At 46.9% G+C, this 19,354-nt stretch overlaps 2 protein-coding genes across 2 annotated transcripts; one reads left to right on the forward strand and one right to left on the reverse strand.

Moving 5' to 3' along the window:
* Nucleotides 1–847: 847 nt before the first annotated feature.
* On the forward strand, nucleotides 848–6,310 carry FKBP11 (FKBP prolyl isomerase 11). The gene is made up of 6 exons (XM_025930616.2): nucleotides 848–3,346; nucleotides 3,529–3,594; nucleotides 3,999–4,086; nucleotides 4,351–4,384; nucleotides 4,744–4,814; nucleotides 6,073–6,310. The coding sequence occupies exons 1-6, from the start codon at nucleotides 3,218–3,220 to the stop codon at nucleotides 6,288–6,290; spliced, it is 606 nt and encodes a 201-aa protein (XP_025786401.1). The 5' UTR covers nucleotides 848–3,217; the 3' UTR covers nucleotides 6,291–6,310.
* Nucleotides 6,311–6,694: 384 nt separating this feature from the next.
* Nucleotides 6,695–18,542, reverse strand: DRC2 (dynein regulatory complex subunit 2). The gene is made up of 8 exons (XM_025930689.2): nucleotides 18,206–18,542; nucleotides 17,202–17,369; nucleotides 10,842–11,011; nucleotides 9,805–9,943; nucleotides 8,661–8,858; nucleotides 8,247–8,465; nucleotides 7,208–7,360; nucleotides 6,695–7,093 (listed from the first exon to the last, which is right to left on the reverse strand). The coding sequence occupies exons 1-8, from the start codon at nucleotides 18,335–18,337 to the stop codon at nucleotides 6,776–6,778; spliced, it is 1,497 nt and encodes a 498-aa protein (XP_025786474.2). The 5' UTR covers nucleotides 18,338–18,542; the 3' UTR covers nucleotides 6,695–6,775.
* Between the last annotated feature and the right edge of the window lie 812 nt (nucleotides 18,543–19,354).

Genomic DNA, 19,354 nt, shown 5'->3' on the forward strand with positions numbered 1-19,354 from the left:
CCGTCTTGCTTTTTTTTAACATAAGGGTATATACATTTGTCTTGAAGTTTTTCCAAATTAGCATAGATATTTTTAATTGTATTAAAAGTATTGCATAGCATAATATTTATTCAAAATAAGACACATTTGTCTAGAATCTGTTATATGGGGGGTACTGTACAGCTAGTACCTGGGGGACTCCAGACATGATCACAACCTTGTCCTTGCCATCAGTGAGATGGCTCTTGAGAGAAAGGGAGAAGTGAGGCACACATAAATAATTGCAACACAACAGAAAATAACATCCCTGAGTGTATGCTGGAAGTTCAGAAATAAGTAACTTCTAGCTAAGGGAATCAGGACTTTACAGAGGAAGTGATATTTGAACTTGGTTTGGAGGAAGCTTCACAGGTGAAGGAAGAGCATGAGCCAGGGCACAGAGATGGAAACACATGATGAAGGTTGATCTGATGCCAGACCACAGTCCATGAGCAGGAAGGGGATTTGGTTCAATTCATAGGTGTTTAATGAGCATCTATGTGTCAAACACCATACGAGGCGAGGCAATAGAACACAGAAATGAGAAAGATGAGGTTGCAGTCTTTAAAAGGCTTTTAGTTTAGTGGAATAAAAGCCAAGTTTGGAAAGGCAGATAAGGACCAGATAGTGAAAGCTTTCAACTGGCATGTCATGGAATCTCAATTTGATTCATGGGGCAATGTGAGGCTGTAGGCTCCATGACAAGCTGAGCAGACCGCAGCAGTGCACAGAATGGGCTAAAGTAGGCTGGGGATGGGCTGGGGATGAGGGGCTTAGAATGTTCTTCCTTTCTTTTTTTAAAAACAAGACAAATTTCACTTCTACCTCAATTGAAAAGTATCTGGTGGTAGGCAGTCCAGGTGTGGTGGCTTTACAGTTATCAGGGCTGAGACTTCTTTTTGCTTCACCAGCCTCACACATAGCTTCCTCCTCATGGTCACCTCATGCTCTAATGTGGCTGCTAGAGTGTAATTCATCTCAGCTACATTCCAGACAGCAGAAAAAAGGAAGGGGGAAGGAGCCTGGGGGGAGGAAGAGGAGCACACAATGACACACTTCTTAGCTAATTCCCACTAAGGGCCTTGCTGGAAGTCCAGGATAATATTTCCAACACTTCTGTTATGACTTACTGGCCAGAACTTAGTCACATGGCCTTATCCAGCTTTAAGGAAGACTTGGAAATGTAGTTTTGTCGATTTTTTTTTTTTTCATTTGAGGTATAATCTGCATGCAGTGCAAGGCACAACTCTTCTATAGTTTGAGAAGTTCTGACAAGTGTACATACCATATAACCCACATCCCTACCAAGATATAGAGCTTTCTATCATCCCTAGAAATTCCTTCCTGAGGGGGTCTTAAAAAAATGTTTTTGATGTTTATTTATTTTGAAAGCGAGCATGAGCAGGGGAGGGGTAGAGTGAGAGAGAGGTAAAGAGAAAGAATCCCAAGCAGGCTCTGTGCTGCCAGTGCAAAGCCTGACGTGGGGCTCGAACTCATGAACTGTGAGATCATGACCTGAGCCAAAATCAAGAGTTGGGTGCTTAATGGACTGAGACACCCAGGCACCCTGAGGGGGCTTTTTCTTTTTAAACAACCCCAAAGAGAGAGCTAATGAGAGCTTAAATAGGGTAGTAGCCTTGGGAATGGAAAGAAGGCATGGAGAGGCAGTGGAAGGAGAGTCCAAAGGAGAATCATTAGGTGTGGGAGATGAGAATCTAGAAGAATGCTAATAGCAGAGCCACTAACAGAAACAAGATTGGGAGAGAAGTCTGGGTTACCGATGGGATGGAAGGAAAAAAAGGAATGAGTACAGTATTGGGTGTGTTGATCTGAGGTGCTGGTCAAACATGTAGGTGGAGATACCAAGTAGGCAGTTGTATCTAGAGTTTGTGAGGGCATTCAGAGCTCAACTGCATCAAATACCAGAGCGATGCTAAAGAGGCCAATGGAAAGACGCCTGGATGGCTCAGTTGGTTAATCGTCCACACTTCTGATTTTGGCTCAGGTCATGATCTCACATGAGATTGAGTCCCACGTCGGGCTCTGTGCTAACAGCCCAGAGCCTGCTTGGGATTCTCTCTCTCCCTCTCTCCCGCTCTCCCCATCCCGTACTCTTGCTCTCTCTCTCTCAAACATTAAAGAAGTAAGACAAGGGACCAAGAAATGACCCAAGAATTTGGTGACTTTGAGCTCACTGATAACTTTTTGAGGGAGCAGAATTCAGATGCCAAGGCCTGAGTGGGCAGTGAGGGTTTGAATCATGCAGAAGGGGACTGATTGCATTGCCCGAAATAATTTAAAACCCCTCTTAAAAACTGAAGTCCCTTGGGGTGCCTGACTGGCTGATACTGGAGTTGAGTTCAAGCCCCACATTGGGCAAGATCAATAAAAATAAAAACTGAGGTCTTTGCATAAACAAAAGGGAGCTGCCCTTTTGACAAACTTGTTGATGAAGGGAGGAAGGAGATGTTGGTGTCAGGAAAAGATCAGGAATTCACCCTATCCTTACAGGAAAATACCTCCTGACTCTGAAATTAACTTTCCAAAGGACAGGGAGATGGGACAGCTAGCTACCTGTCTCCTTTTGGATATATGACCTCCAGAAATTCAAGCTGAAGGGCTGGAGGTGGGAGAGGGATGCCATCTCTAACAACTGCTGGGGGGATGGGGGGCAGCCAGACACTGCCAGGACAGGTGTGAAGAGACCTATCTTAAGAGTAAAGAGCAGAGAACAAACAAACGCTGGACTCAGGCAATAAGGGGTTTGAATCTTGTCTCTGTCGCCACCTAGCTAGAAGACCTTGGGCAAGTTACTTAACCTGAGCACCCAGCTCCTCGTCTGTAAAATGGAAACAATTATGCCTACCTTTCAGGGTGGTTTTGAGAATTACAGACAAGTGACTGGCACACAATAGGTCATCATAAGTGGGTGCTATTCAGTGATCCAGCCTCTCACTAAGGGACAGAACGGCAAACGGAGGGGTCAAAATCCGCAACCTCACGATCTTAGAGGGTAGGGAGGGCTTCCAGCGGCCTCCTCCCTCCAGGAGGTGGGGACAAGGTGGAGGAAGGGCTGCTGGAGGAGGAGCTGGTGCGTTGCTACCCGCCCCGTCCCGTCCAGTCCAGCCTGGGCGCCGAGGGAACCGCTGTCCTAGCCGCCGCCACCCGAACAGCCTGTCCTGGTGCCCCGTGTCCAGTCATGACCCTGCGCCCCTCACTACTCCCGCTCCGTCTGCTGCTGCTGCTGCTGCTCAGTGGGGCGGTGTGCTGGGCTGAGGCTGGGTTCGAAACCGAAAGTCCCGTCCGGACCCTCCAAGTGGAGACCCTGGTGAGGAGAGAGTGTCCTGGGGCTGCGGGAGCTGGGCCTGGGGAGGGAATGAAGGGGTCTAAACGAACCTGGGAGCGGGTAGGCGAGCAAGTGTGGGAACTGAGTTGGGGGGTGGGTACCGGGTCTAGGGACAGGAACGGACCTTTGGAGGATCCTGCGTGACTCCTGTAGTCCGATCATAGGTGGAGCCCCCTGAGCCTTGCGCGGAGCCCGCTGCCTTTGGAGACACGCTGCACATACACTACACGGTGAGGGATCTGGGGGGCCGGGGCGGGGCCTGGGAGGGGGCGGCGCCCTGCTGGAACACGTCAGCGTTGGCTGGGACACGTGGCAAGCGGTTCGGGAGTAAGTTGGGGCTCTGGGGTCGTCGAGCACGTGGCGGGGGGAGGGGCGCTCTTCTTCCCGGCCCATTTCCCCTCCCAGCTCTTCCGCCAGTTCCGCCCCGGTGTGGGGAAGAGTAGGGTGGGGAGATCTCCGAGAAGTGCCAGCCCTTCGGGGCTTCCTGTTGCTTTCTGCCCTGAGGGGAATGCTGGGCTGCAGCTGCCAGGGGGTTGCCGCCTGGCCGCCGCTGCCCAGGGGCGCAGGTGTGTGTGGTGTGCGCCTGCTGAGAGAGAGGTACTAGGTGTGCGCTCTTGCTGCTGTCTCCCCCCAGGGCAGCTTGGTAGATGGACGCATTATTGACACTTCCCTGACCAGAGATCCTCTGGTTATAGAACTTGGCCAAAAGCAGGTGATCCCAGGTATGTGACCTGCGCCTCCCATTTTACGTCTCCTAACTTAAGCTTTCCTTAGCCTCTTCAATCTCTAAGTTACCTTGGAAGTGCCCCCACGACTCTCCCAGTCACGTCGTCAGGTTCAAATCCCACTTCTAACACTGCTTTTGCCTCACACCCCACTGGCAACCAGGCAGTTGAGAAATGGGGAGCTCAGTTGAGGGTCAAAGGGAGCCTTGGGATTTGGGGAATGTAGGTAGCTTCCTGTTCAGTTGTGTCTTCTTCCTCAAGGTCTGGAGCAGAGCCTTCTAGACATGTGTGTGGGGTGAGTATCTGGGCAGGGGCGGGCTTGGGTACCCCCTTAGCATGGGTGGAGGTTTACTTTGCTATCCTTGTTCCTAGAGGGGGCGGAAGAATGTGGATAAAGGCTTTGCACTGGGCAGGTCCAGGTCATTGGGACCCCTAAGGGCATCCAAAGCCACTTTGCCTATCTGGCTGTGGGTTTTGTTGGAGGAGTTGAGGCATGTGGGGGACCTTTCCTGGTCAACCTACTGAGTGCTCAGTGGGAAAGTTCATGTTTTGGGGTGAATATCCAGAGAGTTTTGCTGGTGGGGCTTCAGATGGATTGAGGCCACTGGCCCACCTGGTCCCACCTCTAGCTGTGATTCACATTCCTTCCATCAGAGAGAAGCGAAGGGCAATCATTCCTTCTCACTTGGCCTATGGAAAAAGGGGATTTCCACCGTCCATCCCAGGTAATCTGACTAGGCCTCTCTCTCAGGTAATCCAAATACCCAGTCCCTCAGAGCTACAAGGAGCTGTACACTTTGTCTGGAGCTTGAGAAGGTCTAAACCCAGTTTGCTGAAAAGGACAGGGGCGGCCAGGGACTCCTGCAGGGCCACTGTTTTCCTCTTCAGGTCACCAACAGGGACTAGAGACATATAACCTGTTAGGCCACCTGGCTTGCCCTCTAGCAGACAGCAACTTTATAGGGAGGAGACACCTGCTTGAACCACTTGGGTCTGTTGCCTGTGCTACCCCTTTCAGAACTCTAGACCTTTCTCCTGCCGCTTCTCCACAACTCCAACCTGTGTCGTTTGTGCAGCTGGCATGGCTTCTCACCACACCTCTACCCTTCCTTTCAGCCTCCATCAGGAAAGAGACAGTAAAAATTATCACAGTCAAGTAATTCAAGACAAAGCAAAACAAAAAACAACTTGTAAAAGGCAAGCCTACCCTATAACTTCAAAAGCTGTCACAGGTCACTGCTGATATCTATACTTGAAGATCTGAGGCTGGACAGATTTCCTAAGATGCAGATCTCTTGCTTTGGGTTATAACAAATGCTCTATTGGCTAAAAGGTTTTGTCCTTCAGAGTATTAGTGTAAAAGTTCTTATCCTAGTTACAACTGAGAGGGAAAACCGGAAAGAGGGTCATGGACTAAAGAGAAACTCTTTTACCCGAAGCTCTTTAATCTCCCCATTTCTAGTGTATTTCTTCCCTGACTCACCCCTGTTCATTCCCTGGCTCCTTACTTCTTAAGCCACCTCCTTCTTCCTCTCCAGCTCTTATGTTGAAACATCTGTGTTTTCTTAGTAACAGTCACATCAGTGTGCTCATTGGTTGGTGCAATTTTAAAACATCTAGGTTAAATTCAATTAATTTCAGGCCTGCAAAGATTCTATCGATGTGGCTGTTTGGAAATGGAGTCATTAGTATAGAGGTTCTCTCACTTATAAATGGAGAACACCCTGTGGGAAGTTTCCCCATGCTATCAAAAACCTGTCCCTGAACACAAGCCACACTTGTAGATTTGGGGCGAACATAACTACCAATAGACTCTGTTCATAACCTTTCTCTACTTTTGTCTAAAGGAACTCAACACATTTAAATCTTGCCAGCTTCATAGTTGTTGCTCTGGTGTGGCCTGCCCTTCCCCTGCTTTCATTTAGATTCTGAGCCCTGGATAAAATGCAGAGATTCTAACCCTCACCTCCTCTCTGCCTCCAGCGGATGCAGTGCTGCAGTTTGATGTGGAGCTGATTGCACTGATCCGAGCCAACTACTGGCAAAAGCTGGTGAAGGGCATTTTGCCTCTGGTAGGCATGGCCATGGTGCCAGCCCTCCTGGGCCTCATTGGGTATCACCTATACAAAAAGGCCACCAGACCTAAAGTCTCCAAAAAGAAGCTCAAGGAAGAGAAACGAAACAAGAGCAAAAAGAAATAATAAATAATTTTTAAAAATTTCTTTGTATTCTTCACCTGATACTTTCTGGGGCTACTTCTGTAAGTGGGAATGAGGAAAAGGGCTGGGGAAAAAGGCATTCCGAGTTGGATCTTGCCTGACGGGGTGTTTGGAGGCTTTGGATCACCTCTGCCTCTGCCTCTTCCTCCCGTCCTAACTTCCTGCCAAGGACCTGCTCTTGAGTCTTCCCATAGGATCTGTACCTCCCGAAGGTATGGGTGTTGGCCCCCACAGTGCCCAGACTTCCAAGAAGCAATGCTTCCTGGAGCAATGAGCCTCTGATATTTGCCTAGCTATTAGCTGCACTCTGTGGGGCCACTGTATTCCTAGTGTCTTCCAGTTAGACTGCTCTGTTCAATATGGGGAAAATATAAAGAGCTCACAAACCCCATGGAAAATTTTAATAGCAAAGTCCTTGGGTCTCTCAAAAAATCATTTGGGATTTGAAAAGAGATTTACTCCTTGTATCACAGGATATGGGAGATCACGTGGGCTGCCTCAATGATGTTGTAAGTGGTTGGAGGTTGCTTGTCACCTGGCTGGGTGGTCGGTGTGGACAACGGCTGGGGTAAGTTGCTTCGATGGTTGACGATAAAGAGTGGGTTGAGCTGACTCAGCACTTCATCACTCACCGAGATGCCATCCAAGTACTGCTTCAGCATCTCTCGCAACTTGCCGTTGATTTCTAACAACTGGGCGCGTCTCTGCTGGAGGCTCAGTTGTTCCAGTTTCACTTTGTTGTACCTTTTCCAGAAATTCTCCATCCCTGTATAGTTCACGATCACCTGGGAGTTGAGTTAAAGGGACAAGGTACGTGGTGGGGCCCATTAGCAAATGTAGCCCAGTGGCCCATCGTCTCCAACCTTGGGTGATGGCCTCTGGGGCCCTAGGAACTTTACCTTTGAGAGCTCCTCAGTAAGCTCCTCTTGGTAAATTTCTTCTATCTCCGCCTGCTCCCTGGGAGTCAATACTGACGAATAGAAAGGTAGCACTTTTTCTTCCTCTGTTTCAAATTTCCTACATATTTCAGCAAGTTTCAGGATCTTTTCACCCTATCGGAAGCATGAAGAGACCTTTTATTAGGAAAGGGGGTGGGGAGGGGAAATAGTGGAGTTGGTTCCCCTGCTTGAACCCAGGGAAGTATTCATCCAAATGTGACATGAGAGTAATAAATACATCTAACAGGCTCTTCACTAGGTGCCAAGCACTATTCCAAGTATTTATATACTTGGAATGTATATACACATATACACATATATATATATGTGTGTGTGTGTGTGTGTATACATAAATATGTGTGTATATGTATGTGTGTGTGTGTGTGTATATATATATATATATACACACACACACACATATATATGTATTTTTTTTTTTTTTTTTTGAGAAAGCAAGCAGTGGAGGGCCAGAGGGAGAGGGAAAGAAAGAATCTTAATCAGGTTCCATGCCCAGCATGAGCCCAATGTGGGGCTCAATCTCCTGACTGTGAGATCATGACGTGAGCCGAAATTAAGAGTCGGACGCTTAACTAACTGAGCCACACAGGTACCCCTTAATTCATTTAACTTAAAATGTGAGGGGGGCACCTGGGTGGCTCAGTTGGTTAAGTTTCTGACTTTGGGTCCGGTCATGACCTCATGGTTCCTGGGTTTGAGCCCCACATTGGACTGTCAGCACAGAACCTGCTTTGGACCCCCTGTTCCCCACCCTCCTCTGCCCCTCCCCTGCTTGTGCTCTCTGTGTGTCTCTGTCAAAATAAATAAATAAGCTTTAAAAATAAAATAAGGTAAAATAAAATGTGAGAGGGGAGGAAACATGGAATAAAAAAGGTACTCAGGCAGGAAGCAGGAGAAAGCCCTCTACCTTTCTCAAACCCATTTCACTTCGCAGGAGCCAAGTTTCTTGGTTTTGTTTTGACTGCCCTTTCCCCTTCGTTACCTTATCAACAATCTTTCTCAGGGCCTTGAGGGTGGCATTACTTTCCAAAGTAAGTTTGACCAAGTTTTCCTGTGATATTTCCCGGGCGTGACTCCTTTGGGCCTTAAGTTTTCGCAGTTGTGCAAGGACCAGCTCCTTGTCCTTACGAATGTACTGGTTCCGGTCTTCATTCTCATGGCTGTGCACCATGATCTTGCCTCTTAAAATAATTATGGAGTCCTGGAGGAACAGAATAGATTTGAGTAAACTCTTGCCTGGCTGAAGGTCTTCAATGAGACAGGCAAAAGGACCATCTGGGGACTGAAATCCGGGGATATCATCTTTCCCCAGCCAGGGGTCCAGTAGAAATTGGGGGATGAATAGGGGATAACGGAGCAGTGAAAGCAGTGAGTATTTCCAGTTGGCTGCACTAACCTGTAATTTCTGTATTTTTTTCATCTGTGCTTCAATCTCTTTGGAGCTTCTTTCATCTTTCACCTTCAGAGTCTCAAAGGCAATCTTTTGATCCTCTGTGGCATCAGTATAATTCTTGAGTGCATCCTGGAACCTTCTCCACAGATCTTCTACTGTATTCTCCAGGTGCAGTCTTAGAAAATGCTTCTCTTCTAAATTCTAGGAAGTGGTGCCAAAATAGCCAGTGCTTGGAATTACCCTATTAGTGCCCTTTTACTGCCTCCAGCAACCTCATCCTCTTCAACTGTTTGTAACATAGTAGGGTGCAGAGGTCGCCAATGAAAATGCCTACAAAGACCAGGCAGATGTTATAAATATGTGCTGTATGCTAGATGAGGCCTGTGGTGAACCAGAGAGGAAATGCTCCACGGGGGGTTGGGAGTAGTGGCCTATCTGCCCGGCTTCACATGAATGTCCCCATTTGGAAACGTGGCCCAGTGTTACCAGATCTTTTCTCAAGGCAAGCTAAATTTAGGATTTTTATGTGAAACCTTTCAATTTTTAAATGTAGGAAGCTTATTTTAAAATTTACAAGGGGCACCTGGGTGGCTCAGTCAGTTGAGTGTCCAACTTCAGCTCATGTCATGATCTCGTGGCTTGTGGGTCCAAGCCCCGCATCAGGCTCTGTGCTGATAGCTCAGAGCCTGGAGCCTGCTTTGGATTTTGTGTCTCCCTCTCTCTCTGCCCCTCCCTGACTCACACACTATCTCTCTCTCTCTCTCTCTCTCTCTCTCTCTCTCTCTCTCTCAAATAAACATTAAAAAACATTTTTTTTTAATTTACAAAACATTGTGGGGCAAAATAAAAACAAAGAACCCCATGCCCAAACCCAGGTCTGCAGGATAGCTAACTTTGTAGCCTCCAAGATGGTGGAAAGCACTTTGGGGCCAAGGGCAGAACTGGATTCTCCTCCTGGCTGTACCACAAAGCAGCAGCATAACTTTGGTGGGTCATTTTACTTCTTTGGGCCTCAGTTTCTTTCACAGATCACCCCTGTGATTTGTCTCTTGACTGTGTTGATTAGGGGTCTCTACGAGCTCCAGTGGCCTTGAGCATTTTTTCTCCCTTCTCTCCCAGCTCTTGCCCAGCTGCTCTCCCTCCATACCTTGTTTTTGAGATCATCCCACATGCTCTGGAACTCCAGCTTGCTTTCATACTCAGAATCTATATAGTTCTGCTCCATGGCCATGAAGACATCTTGTAGGTAGTGAATCTCTTTTTCATGCTGGTCAATAATTGTCTTCCTGTTGGGAGACAAGACACTGTCCCTGCACTGAGGGATAAAGCATATGGACCAATAATGACAACTCAAAGCAGTATGTGATAAAACTGTACAAATAGTATAAATTCCTAGGTAAACAGAGAGAGGGTGGGCCCTATTCTTTTTAGGATCAGAAAGAATGAATAAGATTGTTTTGATTTTTGAGCAGGCAGTCCATTTATATGATACAACAAGTGGAAAAGTACAAAAGATTTCAGTGAGAAGTCTCCATCCCATCCCTGATCCCTACCAGATGGGTTGGATGTTGATAGCTGAAAGTAGGTGGTGAGGGTGTTACAGATAGGGACCTGGCATGGCTGTAGGGAAGCTAAATCCACAAGCTTAAACACGTGTTAGTTTAGAAGGAACTCAGGAGAGGGGCACCTAGGTGGCTCAGTCGGCTAACTGTCTGACTCTTGATCTCAGCTCAGGTCTTTTTTTTTTTTTTTTTTTTTTTAATTTTTTTTCAACGTTTATTTATTTTTGGGACAGAGAGAGACAGAGCATGAACGGGGGAGGGGCAGAGAGAGAGGGAGACACAGAATCGGAAACAGGCTCCAGGCTCTGAGCCATCAGCCCAGAGCCCGACGCGGGGCTCGAACCCACGGACCGCGAGATCGTGACCTGGCTGAAGTCGGACGCTTAACCGACTGCGCCACCCAGGCGCCCCTCAGGGTTGTGAGTTCAAGCCCCACGCTGGGCTCCGCACTGGGGGTGAAACATACTTAGAAAAAGAAGGGACTCAGCATCTTCTCTCCTGGGGTCATATCATAAGCAAGGAAGGTGGGATGCTCCACGGTGCTGGCTTATAGATAGCTCCTTGACACAGGCTCTGCATACTCTCCTGGACTCAATCCCTCAGTCCTCTTAGGCCCCCATACCTTTCTGTCTCAAACTCTTTGGTTAGGGCCTCCAGCTCCATGTTGTAACTTTTCTCTAGGAGGTTGAGCCGGCTTCTCTGCAGGGCTAAAAGCTGATCGATGCTGTGCAGGTGGCTGCGCAGGGCATGGGCGTACTGCTCCTCGGCTTCTGACAGGTCCGTGGCTAAAGACTGGGTAGGAAACAGGGAGTTACCATTTTGGCTGAATGGCATCCGTGTGAGAAAATAAAAATGTATTCAGCTGGTCAGCTGGATGGCACGAACGGCATTTTCCCCTAGCTCCTGATGCCAGCTCTTTGGCGCCAAGGGTGCTGTTCTCCCACTCATGAATAGAAAGTAAGAGTGACATCCAGGAACCCCAGGTAGCCTGCCAGTGTCCTAGGGACAAAAGACATTTACAGTGAGGCTCCAAGATGTGAGGCAGAAGAGAAACAAGTAGAACCAAGGGTATCTTGTCATACAACATAGCAAAGCAGCTATGGAAGACCAATAGGGTCACGTCAAAGGGATTCAGGAGCCTGACAGAAGTGGCTCCCTGTGGCAGAGAACGTCTTCTAAAGATCCGCACAGCAATATCTCCTGTCCTACAATCTGCAATGTGACCTTGCCACTCCTCCAGCAGGAGGTATTATCTTCTTCCATCTCCTTGAATTTGGGCAGACACCGTCACTACTTGGACCATGAGAACATAGCGGAAATGACACTGCGCCAGTTCCAGGCATAGCCCTTACATGGCCTGGCAGCTTCTGCTCCCTGCCCCTTGGAATGCTTGTTCTTGGGACACTCCTTCCAGGGACCCGGCCATCACGTTGTGAGAAGGGCAGTGCCCGGGAAAGGGCCACGTTAAGGCATTCTGGTCAGCAGTTCAGCTGAGCTCCCAGCTGACTCTCTGAATCAACCGCCAGCCACCTTAGACATCCAGCCCAGTCCAGCCTTCAGAAGATTGTAGCCCCAACCGACATCTGACTGAAAACTGTAGGGGAGATACCGAGCAGGAACCACCTGGGTGAACGAAGTCGACGGATCGTGAAAAATAATAAAAGAAATTGTTCTAAGTCACTGATTTAGGAGTGGTTTGTTATGTAGTAATAGATAGCTGGAACACTTCCACTGGCGAGAAAGGGGACAGTGTGAGCATCAACAAGGATAAAAACTATGATGAACTGAAAAGATATAAATTATCTTTGATTATGAATTCATAAGCATACTTAAAAAAAATGGTTACCTTTGGAGGATACCAAACAACCCATTCCTTTTTTTAATTGTTTTAATGGCGTTTAAAGGGCAGAGAAAGAATTAAGCATTTATGCTACCTTTATTATATAAGCTGTACCTCTTGGTCACTGAATGGTAAATGACAGAGATATCTCTTTACAGAAATATTCAAGCTAATAAATGAAAAAGGAATGACATTATTAGAAAATCAGCATTTTGTAACCCCCAGTGAATTAAGAGAGAAACAACAAATGCTAACTTCACAAAAAGAGGGGCGCCTGGGTGGCTCAGTCCATCGAGCACCCGACTTGATTTTGGCTCAGGTCATGGTTCGTGAGATCGAGCCCTGCGTTGGGCTCTGTGCAAGTCTGTTTGGGATTCTCTCTCTCTGCCCCTCCGCTCACATGCGCACGTGCTCTCTCTCTCTCAAATAACCATTTTCAAAAAATCACAAGAAGAGATTACCGGATGCATGTGCTTCCTGGATGGAAGAATACAACACCTCTAAACTAGATCTAATTACAAGATACAGGAAATACAGAAAAAAGTAACATTTTACACTATAATACAGAATACTATGCAGTTGTTTAAAGAAAAAAGAGAGAGAGAGAGAAGCTCTTTATGGACTAATGTGGAATAGTCCCTAGGATATATTGCTCAGTGAAAAAGGGGCAAAACAGGATGTAGGACTATAATTTGTACAAAAAAAATGTTTACTTGTGGGGCGCCTGGGTGGCTCATTCGGTAAGCATCTGACTTCAGCTCGGGTCATGATCTTGTGGTTCATGAGTTTGAGCCCCACACTGGGCTTCGTGCTGACAGCTCAGAGCCTGGAGCCTGCTTCAGATTCTGTGTCTCCCTCTCTCTCTGCCCCTCCCTCCCTCTCTCTCTCTCTGTCAAAAATAAACATAAAAAAAAAAAAAAAAAAGGTTTACTCATGAAATTAAAATGATTAAGGCACTAGGTGGCTGGAAGCCACTGGTGGTAGGGGACTTTTCTCTCTTTCACTTTATCTTTTGAATTTTGAATAATGAGTGAAATGCCTATTCGAAAAAGTAAAACAAATTACAATTAAAGTGAATGAAACACGAAAAGGATTTAGTAAGTGCCCACATGATCCAGGCACCTTGAGCCATGCATTGTAAGCTGCCACAGCCTCTATGCAAAGCTGGCTCTTACCTTGTATGTTTGGGATGAGAAAGGATCTTATGGAATAGGTGCTGATAATGGAGGCCTCTTCACTCACTCAACAGATGATTACTGAACCTGTCATGTACTGGCACCGTGCTGGAGGCCAAGGATTCAGGGATGAAAAGACATGCATATTGCCCCCAAAGGAGCTCGCAGTCGTGTAGTAGGAAAGGTGTTATATAAACAGAAAATTACAGTGTAACATGGAAATTGCTATGAGGTCGATGATGTACCTGTGACAGTGGGATATAAAAGGCTGAGTGCCTGTGTCTAAGAGCACAGGGGGAGGCTTCACAGGACACATGTCATTTGTGTCACTCCTGAAGGAGGAGTGAGAGTTTGCCAGGAAGACTGAAGAGATGGGGAAGAGAGAATTCCAAATAGAGGGAACAGCATGTGCAAAATCACAGGTAAGAAACAAGGAAAGGTACAGGCAGAGGCCAGAACATGTAGGGCTTTGATGTTTTTTCCCCTGGAGTTTGGATTTTTTTTCTGTGGAAGAAAGAAGCCACTAAAATTTAAGCAGTGGAGTACCAGGATCGGATTTTTGTTTCAAAAAGATAATCCCGGGGCACCTGGGCAGCTCAGTTGGTTGAGCGTCAGACTTTGGCTCAGGTTATGACCTTGCAGTTCGTGAGTTCGATCCCCACATCAGGTTCACTGCTGTCAGCGCAGAGCCTGCTTCAGATCCTCTGTCCCCCTATCTCTGCCCGTCCCTTACTTGTGCTCTCTTTCTCAAAAATAAATGGACATTAAAAAATAAATAAATAAAAATAATCCTGGTAGTTGTGTAGACAGTCACCTGGAGGTGGCTGGGCATGAAAGGCTGGAAGATAGGGGCCTAGTGCAACAGTCCATATGAGAGAAAGTGCCCAGGTCTCAACTGCAGCAGGACAGGGGGGAAGGAGAGCAGGATATGGCTTTGAAAAGTACTTCAGCAGAAGATTTATACAAAACTTAGTGAAAGAAGTCAGGGATGGAGGCAAACCCTAGGATGATTCCCGGATTTCTCTGTTGAGTGGTCTGGTGAATGGCAGGGACCACTTGAATAGAGAGTAAGGAAGACCAGATTGTGGAAAAATTGCTCCAGGCCTGCCCAGGGAAGGGGGAACTCCTTAGTTCAGTTGTGAGGACAATGCAACAACCAGGAACGGATATCTAGGAATCTTGAATAGAAGGATGTGGAATTCATGAAAGAAATCCAGACTGGTGTTACAGACCAGGAAGTCACTGACATAAAAGTGGTATTTAACGTTTTTTTTTTTTGTTTTTTTTTTGTTTTGTTTTTTTTTTTATTTTTGGGACAGAGAGAGACAGAGCATGAACGGGGGAGGGGCAGAGAGAGAGGGAGACACAGCATCGGAAACAGGCTCCAGGCTCCGAGCCATCAGCCCAGAGCCTGACGCGGGGCTCGAACTCACGGACCGCGAGATCGTGACCTGGCTGAAGTCGGACGCTTAACCGACTGCGCCACCCAGGCGCCCCTAAAAGTGGTATTTAAAACCAGGGTATTGGGGCGCCTGGGTGGCTCAGTCGGTTAAGTGGCCGACTTCGGCTCAGGTCATGATCTTGCGGTCCGTGGGTTCGAGCCCCGCGTCGGGCTCTGTGCTGACAGCTCAGAGCCTGGAGCCTGTTTCAGATTCTGTGTCTTCCTCTTTCTGCCCCTCCCCTGTTCATGCTCTGTCTCTCTCTGTCTCAAAAATAAACGTTAAAAAAAATTAAAAAATAAAAATAAAAATAAAACCAGGGTATTGTGTACAACTGTCTAGACCCTAGACACCCGGTTAAAGGGTGAGATGGCCAGACTCAGAAACCCGGGAGATGCTCAAGTTCAGGAGATGGAGAGAGGAAGATAAACTCACCAAGGGGACTGGATGTATATATCCCAGAAGCAGGAGAGAAACCATGAGAGAATGGTGTCATGGAAACCAAAGGGGAGTTTCAAGAAGGAAGGCATGACCAAGAGTATCAGCGCCACAGAGAAGTCAGGTTAGGAGATGACGAAATGATGAACAGTGGCCATGATTTGGACCTGGTAGTCTTTACAGGAGCAGCTTCCTAGGGAAGGATGGAAATCAGATGTGGGATGCTGGATAAATGAGAAGTGAAGTGGAGATAGCATAGGTGAGGATCACTAACATTTGCACATTTAACGTGTAGGTTCGGTTATTCAGGAATGACCCTGAAGGTGCGTAATATTAGCAATATGTGATTTAGCTAAGTCAAGGACTGTAATCGTTTGCTACAAAGCTGGAAGCTAATTGATGGAAGGGGGAGCCTGGCCACTGCTCAGCATCTCTAAATGAACCCTGCTGGTTCTCCTCTCAGCAGGTATTTGATAACTCCCAGTAAGTGTCGGAAGAAGTCACGTAAAAAGCCATAGGTGGGGGCCCCTGGGTGGCTCAGTCAGTTAAGTGTCCGACTTTGGTTCAGGTCATGATCTCGCGGTTCACGAGTTTGAGCCCTGCATGGGCTCTCTGCTGTCAGCACAGAGCCTGCTTCAGATCTTCTGTCCCCCTCTCTCTTCCCCTCCCCACCCTCAAAAATAAATAAACATTTAAAAGAAGGCCATAAGGTATAACTGGTGGGGTGAGGAATTCTAATGTATAATGGTTTTTATAAATCTGGAGACTCCTAATATGTATCGCTTGAAGCTTGCCCAGGCCTACTAATTTTTTTTTCCCCCCAAGAGTTAGGCTGTGAAGGAGAGATGTGTGTTTGCAAGAGGGGGCATGCCAGGCTGACAATGTATATTTTGCTCTTATGTGGGATTTCTGTTGTTGTTTTCAGATAGAAAAGTCTAAGTAAGAGTCAGTAAACAGAGGTTAAAAATAGGATAAAAGAAGGGATAGAGCAAAATCCCTTAGAAAAAAGGATGGTATGTGGGGCGCCTGGGTGGCTCAGTCGGTTAAATGTCTGACTCTTGATTTTGGCTGAGGTCATGATCTCATGGTTTGTGGGTTCGAGCCCCCTGTGGGGCTCTCTGCTGACAGCATGGAGCCTGCTTGGGACTCTCTCTCCCTCTCCCTCTGCCCCTACCCCACTCGCTCAATGCAGATGTTGTCTTTCTCTCTCTCAAAAATAAAGAAATAAAATTAAAAAGAAAAAAGATGATATGGACTCAACTCAAGAATCGTCCAAGAGCAAACAAACAAACAAACAAACAAACAAACAAACAAACAAAAAGAATCGTCCAAGAGCATAAGGATGGTTGATTGAGTTGCTTAGAGATCCACAACTACTCTTACCCATGGGGATCTCAATCTCATCCAAGGCCATTGAACTTGAATCAAAGAGGCCCAACAGAATTTGGTTAAATAAAGCACTGGAGTGGGAATCAAGAAACTCATGCTCTGGTTCCAGCTCTCTCACTGACTAGCTGTGTCACCTTGGGCAAGTCAGTTCCCTTCTCTGGAATTGAGGCTTCTCACATTGAAATGAAGACACGGGACTAAGTTTAAGTCATTGGGTGATGTCTGCTGTGCCTTACAACTCTAATATTGTATAGTGCTGGTTTTAGGCAGTAGATAACCAAGGAAAATGGCTATGTTGAGGGGGTGGGGAGAGGAATGACAGCCCAGTATTCTATTTTTCATTTCAGTGAAAACTGGTATTACCAACAGCCGGCTTCATCACGGCCTGCATCTTGTAAGGGCTTTAAGACTGATAAATAAATGGGGGGGCCTGGGTGGCTCAGTCGGTTAAGCAACTGATTCTGGATATCAGCTCAGGTCACGATCTCACAAGGATCATTGTTGGTGAGATGGGGTCCTGGGAGGGGCTCTGCACTGACAGTGAGGAGTCGGCTTGGGATTCTCTCTCCCCCTCTCTCTCCAAATAAATAAAAATTTAAAAAACTATTAAAATAAAAGATGGACAAATGAATTCAGTAGGCCCATTGTATTAAGAGGTCAGGGCAGCCAGGTTCAAGTGTTTCCTTGGGAAGAGTGCCTACCTTGATGACACTGTCCTTGCAGTCCACCACTCGTTCAAACGTTTGGCTGAGGATCTCAATGTCCTTATGCAGCTCTCTGGTCTTGACTTCCCTAAGGACAGTTCTCCACTGTGTGTTAATCTTGTAAAGGTTCAGAGCACTGTTGTGCTCCTCCTTGGCCAGCTTGTCCTGTGTGAAGGAATAAATACACCCCCAGGAGGTCAGGGCCTAAAGCCCTGTTACAGTAAAATGAACAAGATTACTTTTTAATTAATTAATTAATTAATTAATTAAAAAGGGGCGCCTGGGTGACTCAGTCGGTTAAGCATCTGACTCTTAATTTCGGCTCAGGTCATGATCTCATGGTTCATGGGTTGGGTCCCTGAATAGGGCTCACGGTGGAGCTCGGAACCTGCTTGGGATTCTCTGTCTCCCTCTTGCTCTCTCTGCCCCTCCCCCACTCAACCTCCCCCCCCCCCCCCCCCCACCAAAAATAAATACACTTTGAAAAAACAAACAAGATCACAGTTTGTCAACCGACACCTTACCCTTTGTCTTTTTCTGAGGGACCAAATTTCCTGATGACTAACACTCAGGGAATTCCCATTCTCGTTTTGGGGATAGTCTGAAGTAAGACAGGAACAGCCTGATGGCACTTTAGGGAGGGCAAGGGTGAATTTCCTTCAGGTGAAGACATCAAAGCAGGATGTTGTTTGTAATGACATATCTCCAGGGAGTATATCAGAATTTCAGACAAGCTCGGACAGCTAATAGCACCTACTGTCCTGGTCTGGGGCTCAGTTGTGCCATTAACCTCTTTACCCTTTGACCCCTCCGTACTTCACAAAGAACTGGTTCCTTCCCCGACAATGTTGCCAGAAATCTAAGTATATGTGGGTCTCAAGGTTTTCGGAGGAGAGGAGGCCAGCATGAAAATGAGGCTGCCGCAACGAGAGGACCAAGGCAACAGGGCTGGTGTAGGGAGTGGGTGGGGTTGGGCAGAGAGTAATGCATGAAGCCATCACCTTCAAGAACTGGCTCAGGAGCCTCTCTTTCTTCTTGGCCATCTCCTCCTCTGCCAGCAACTTCTGCTGAAACAGAAGCAGCTGCTCCTCATCCGACAGGGGCACCTTGGCCTTTTTCCCTTTCTTAGACATAGCTGGGCGGGGGACCGTGTCTAAGCAACGATCCTCGGTCTGCTTTGGAGAGCTTTACAGGAGGTAGGAGGAAAGTACCCCAGGACAGGGCCTTCTGAACTACCCCTGCATGGTAGCGGGGACCTTAGATCTCAGGCTTTCCGCAAGAGAGAGAGCGCCTGGGATCTTGGTGAGGCTGGGATCTGGAGCCAAAAGACGCATATCCGTTTCCTAGCAACGGGGCTGTCACTAAGATGGCGTTGTGAAAGGCTAGGAGTAGGGACCCTGGCTTGGAGCGCCGTCTGCTGGCTGGAGGACCGCGGTCAGTTTTTGAGAGATGGTTGTATTTATCAAAAACCGTAGCCTCCTCACCGAACGTTTTTAAGCCTTTTAAAACCTGGGGGGGGGGGGGGGGGGGGGCGTTGTTTTTCATAGAATGGCCATATTTTAGCATACAGATAATAACACATTTTGGAGAGAATGTGGAGAGACCCTTGTACATTGCTGGTAGGGATGTAAAACAGTGCAGCCGCGTTGGAAAACGGTTTGGCAATTTCTTAAAATGTTAAACATAAATTTACTGTGTGATCCTGCAATTTCACTCTTACCTATCAATCTAAGAGAAGTGGGAATGTATCCACACAAAGACTTGCACAGAAATGTTCTTAGCAGCAATACTCATAATAACCCAATTGGAAATAACCCAAATGTCCACGGACATGTGAATGATAGACAAAATATGCTCTTTTCATACAATGGAATACTATTCAACAATAAAAATAAACAAATTACGGATGTATACTACCATGTGGATGAACTACAAAAACATGCTCAGTGAAAGGGGCCAGACATAAGAGACTACATATTGTAAGTTTCCAATTATATGAAATATCCAGAAAAGGCAAAGCTAGAACATCAGAAAGTAGACTACAAATTGCTTGGAGGAGGGAGAGGGGAGATTAATATTAAATCTGCATGAGAGATCATATTGGGTTGATGAAAATGTTCCAAAATTGACTTATGTTGGGGGTGGCTGGG

This window comes from Puma concolor, chromosome B4 (assembly GCF_028749965.1).
Source record: "Puma concolor isolate L17-30 chromosome B4, mPumCon1.1.hap2, whole genome shotgun sequence".
Lineage (NCBI taxonomy): Eukaryota > Metazoa > Chordata > Mammalia > Carnivora > Felidae > Puma > Puma concolor.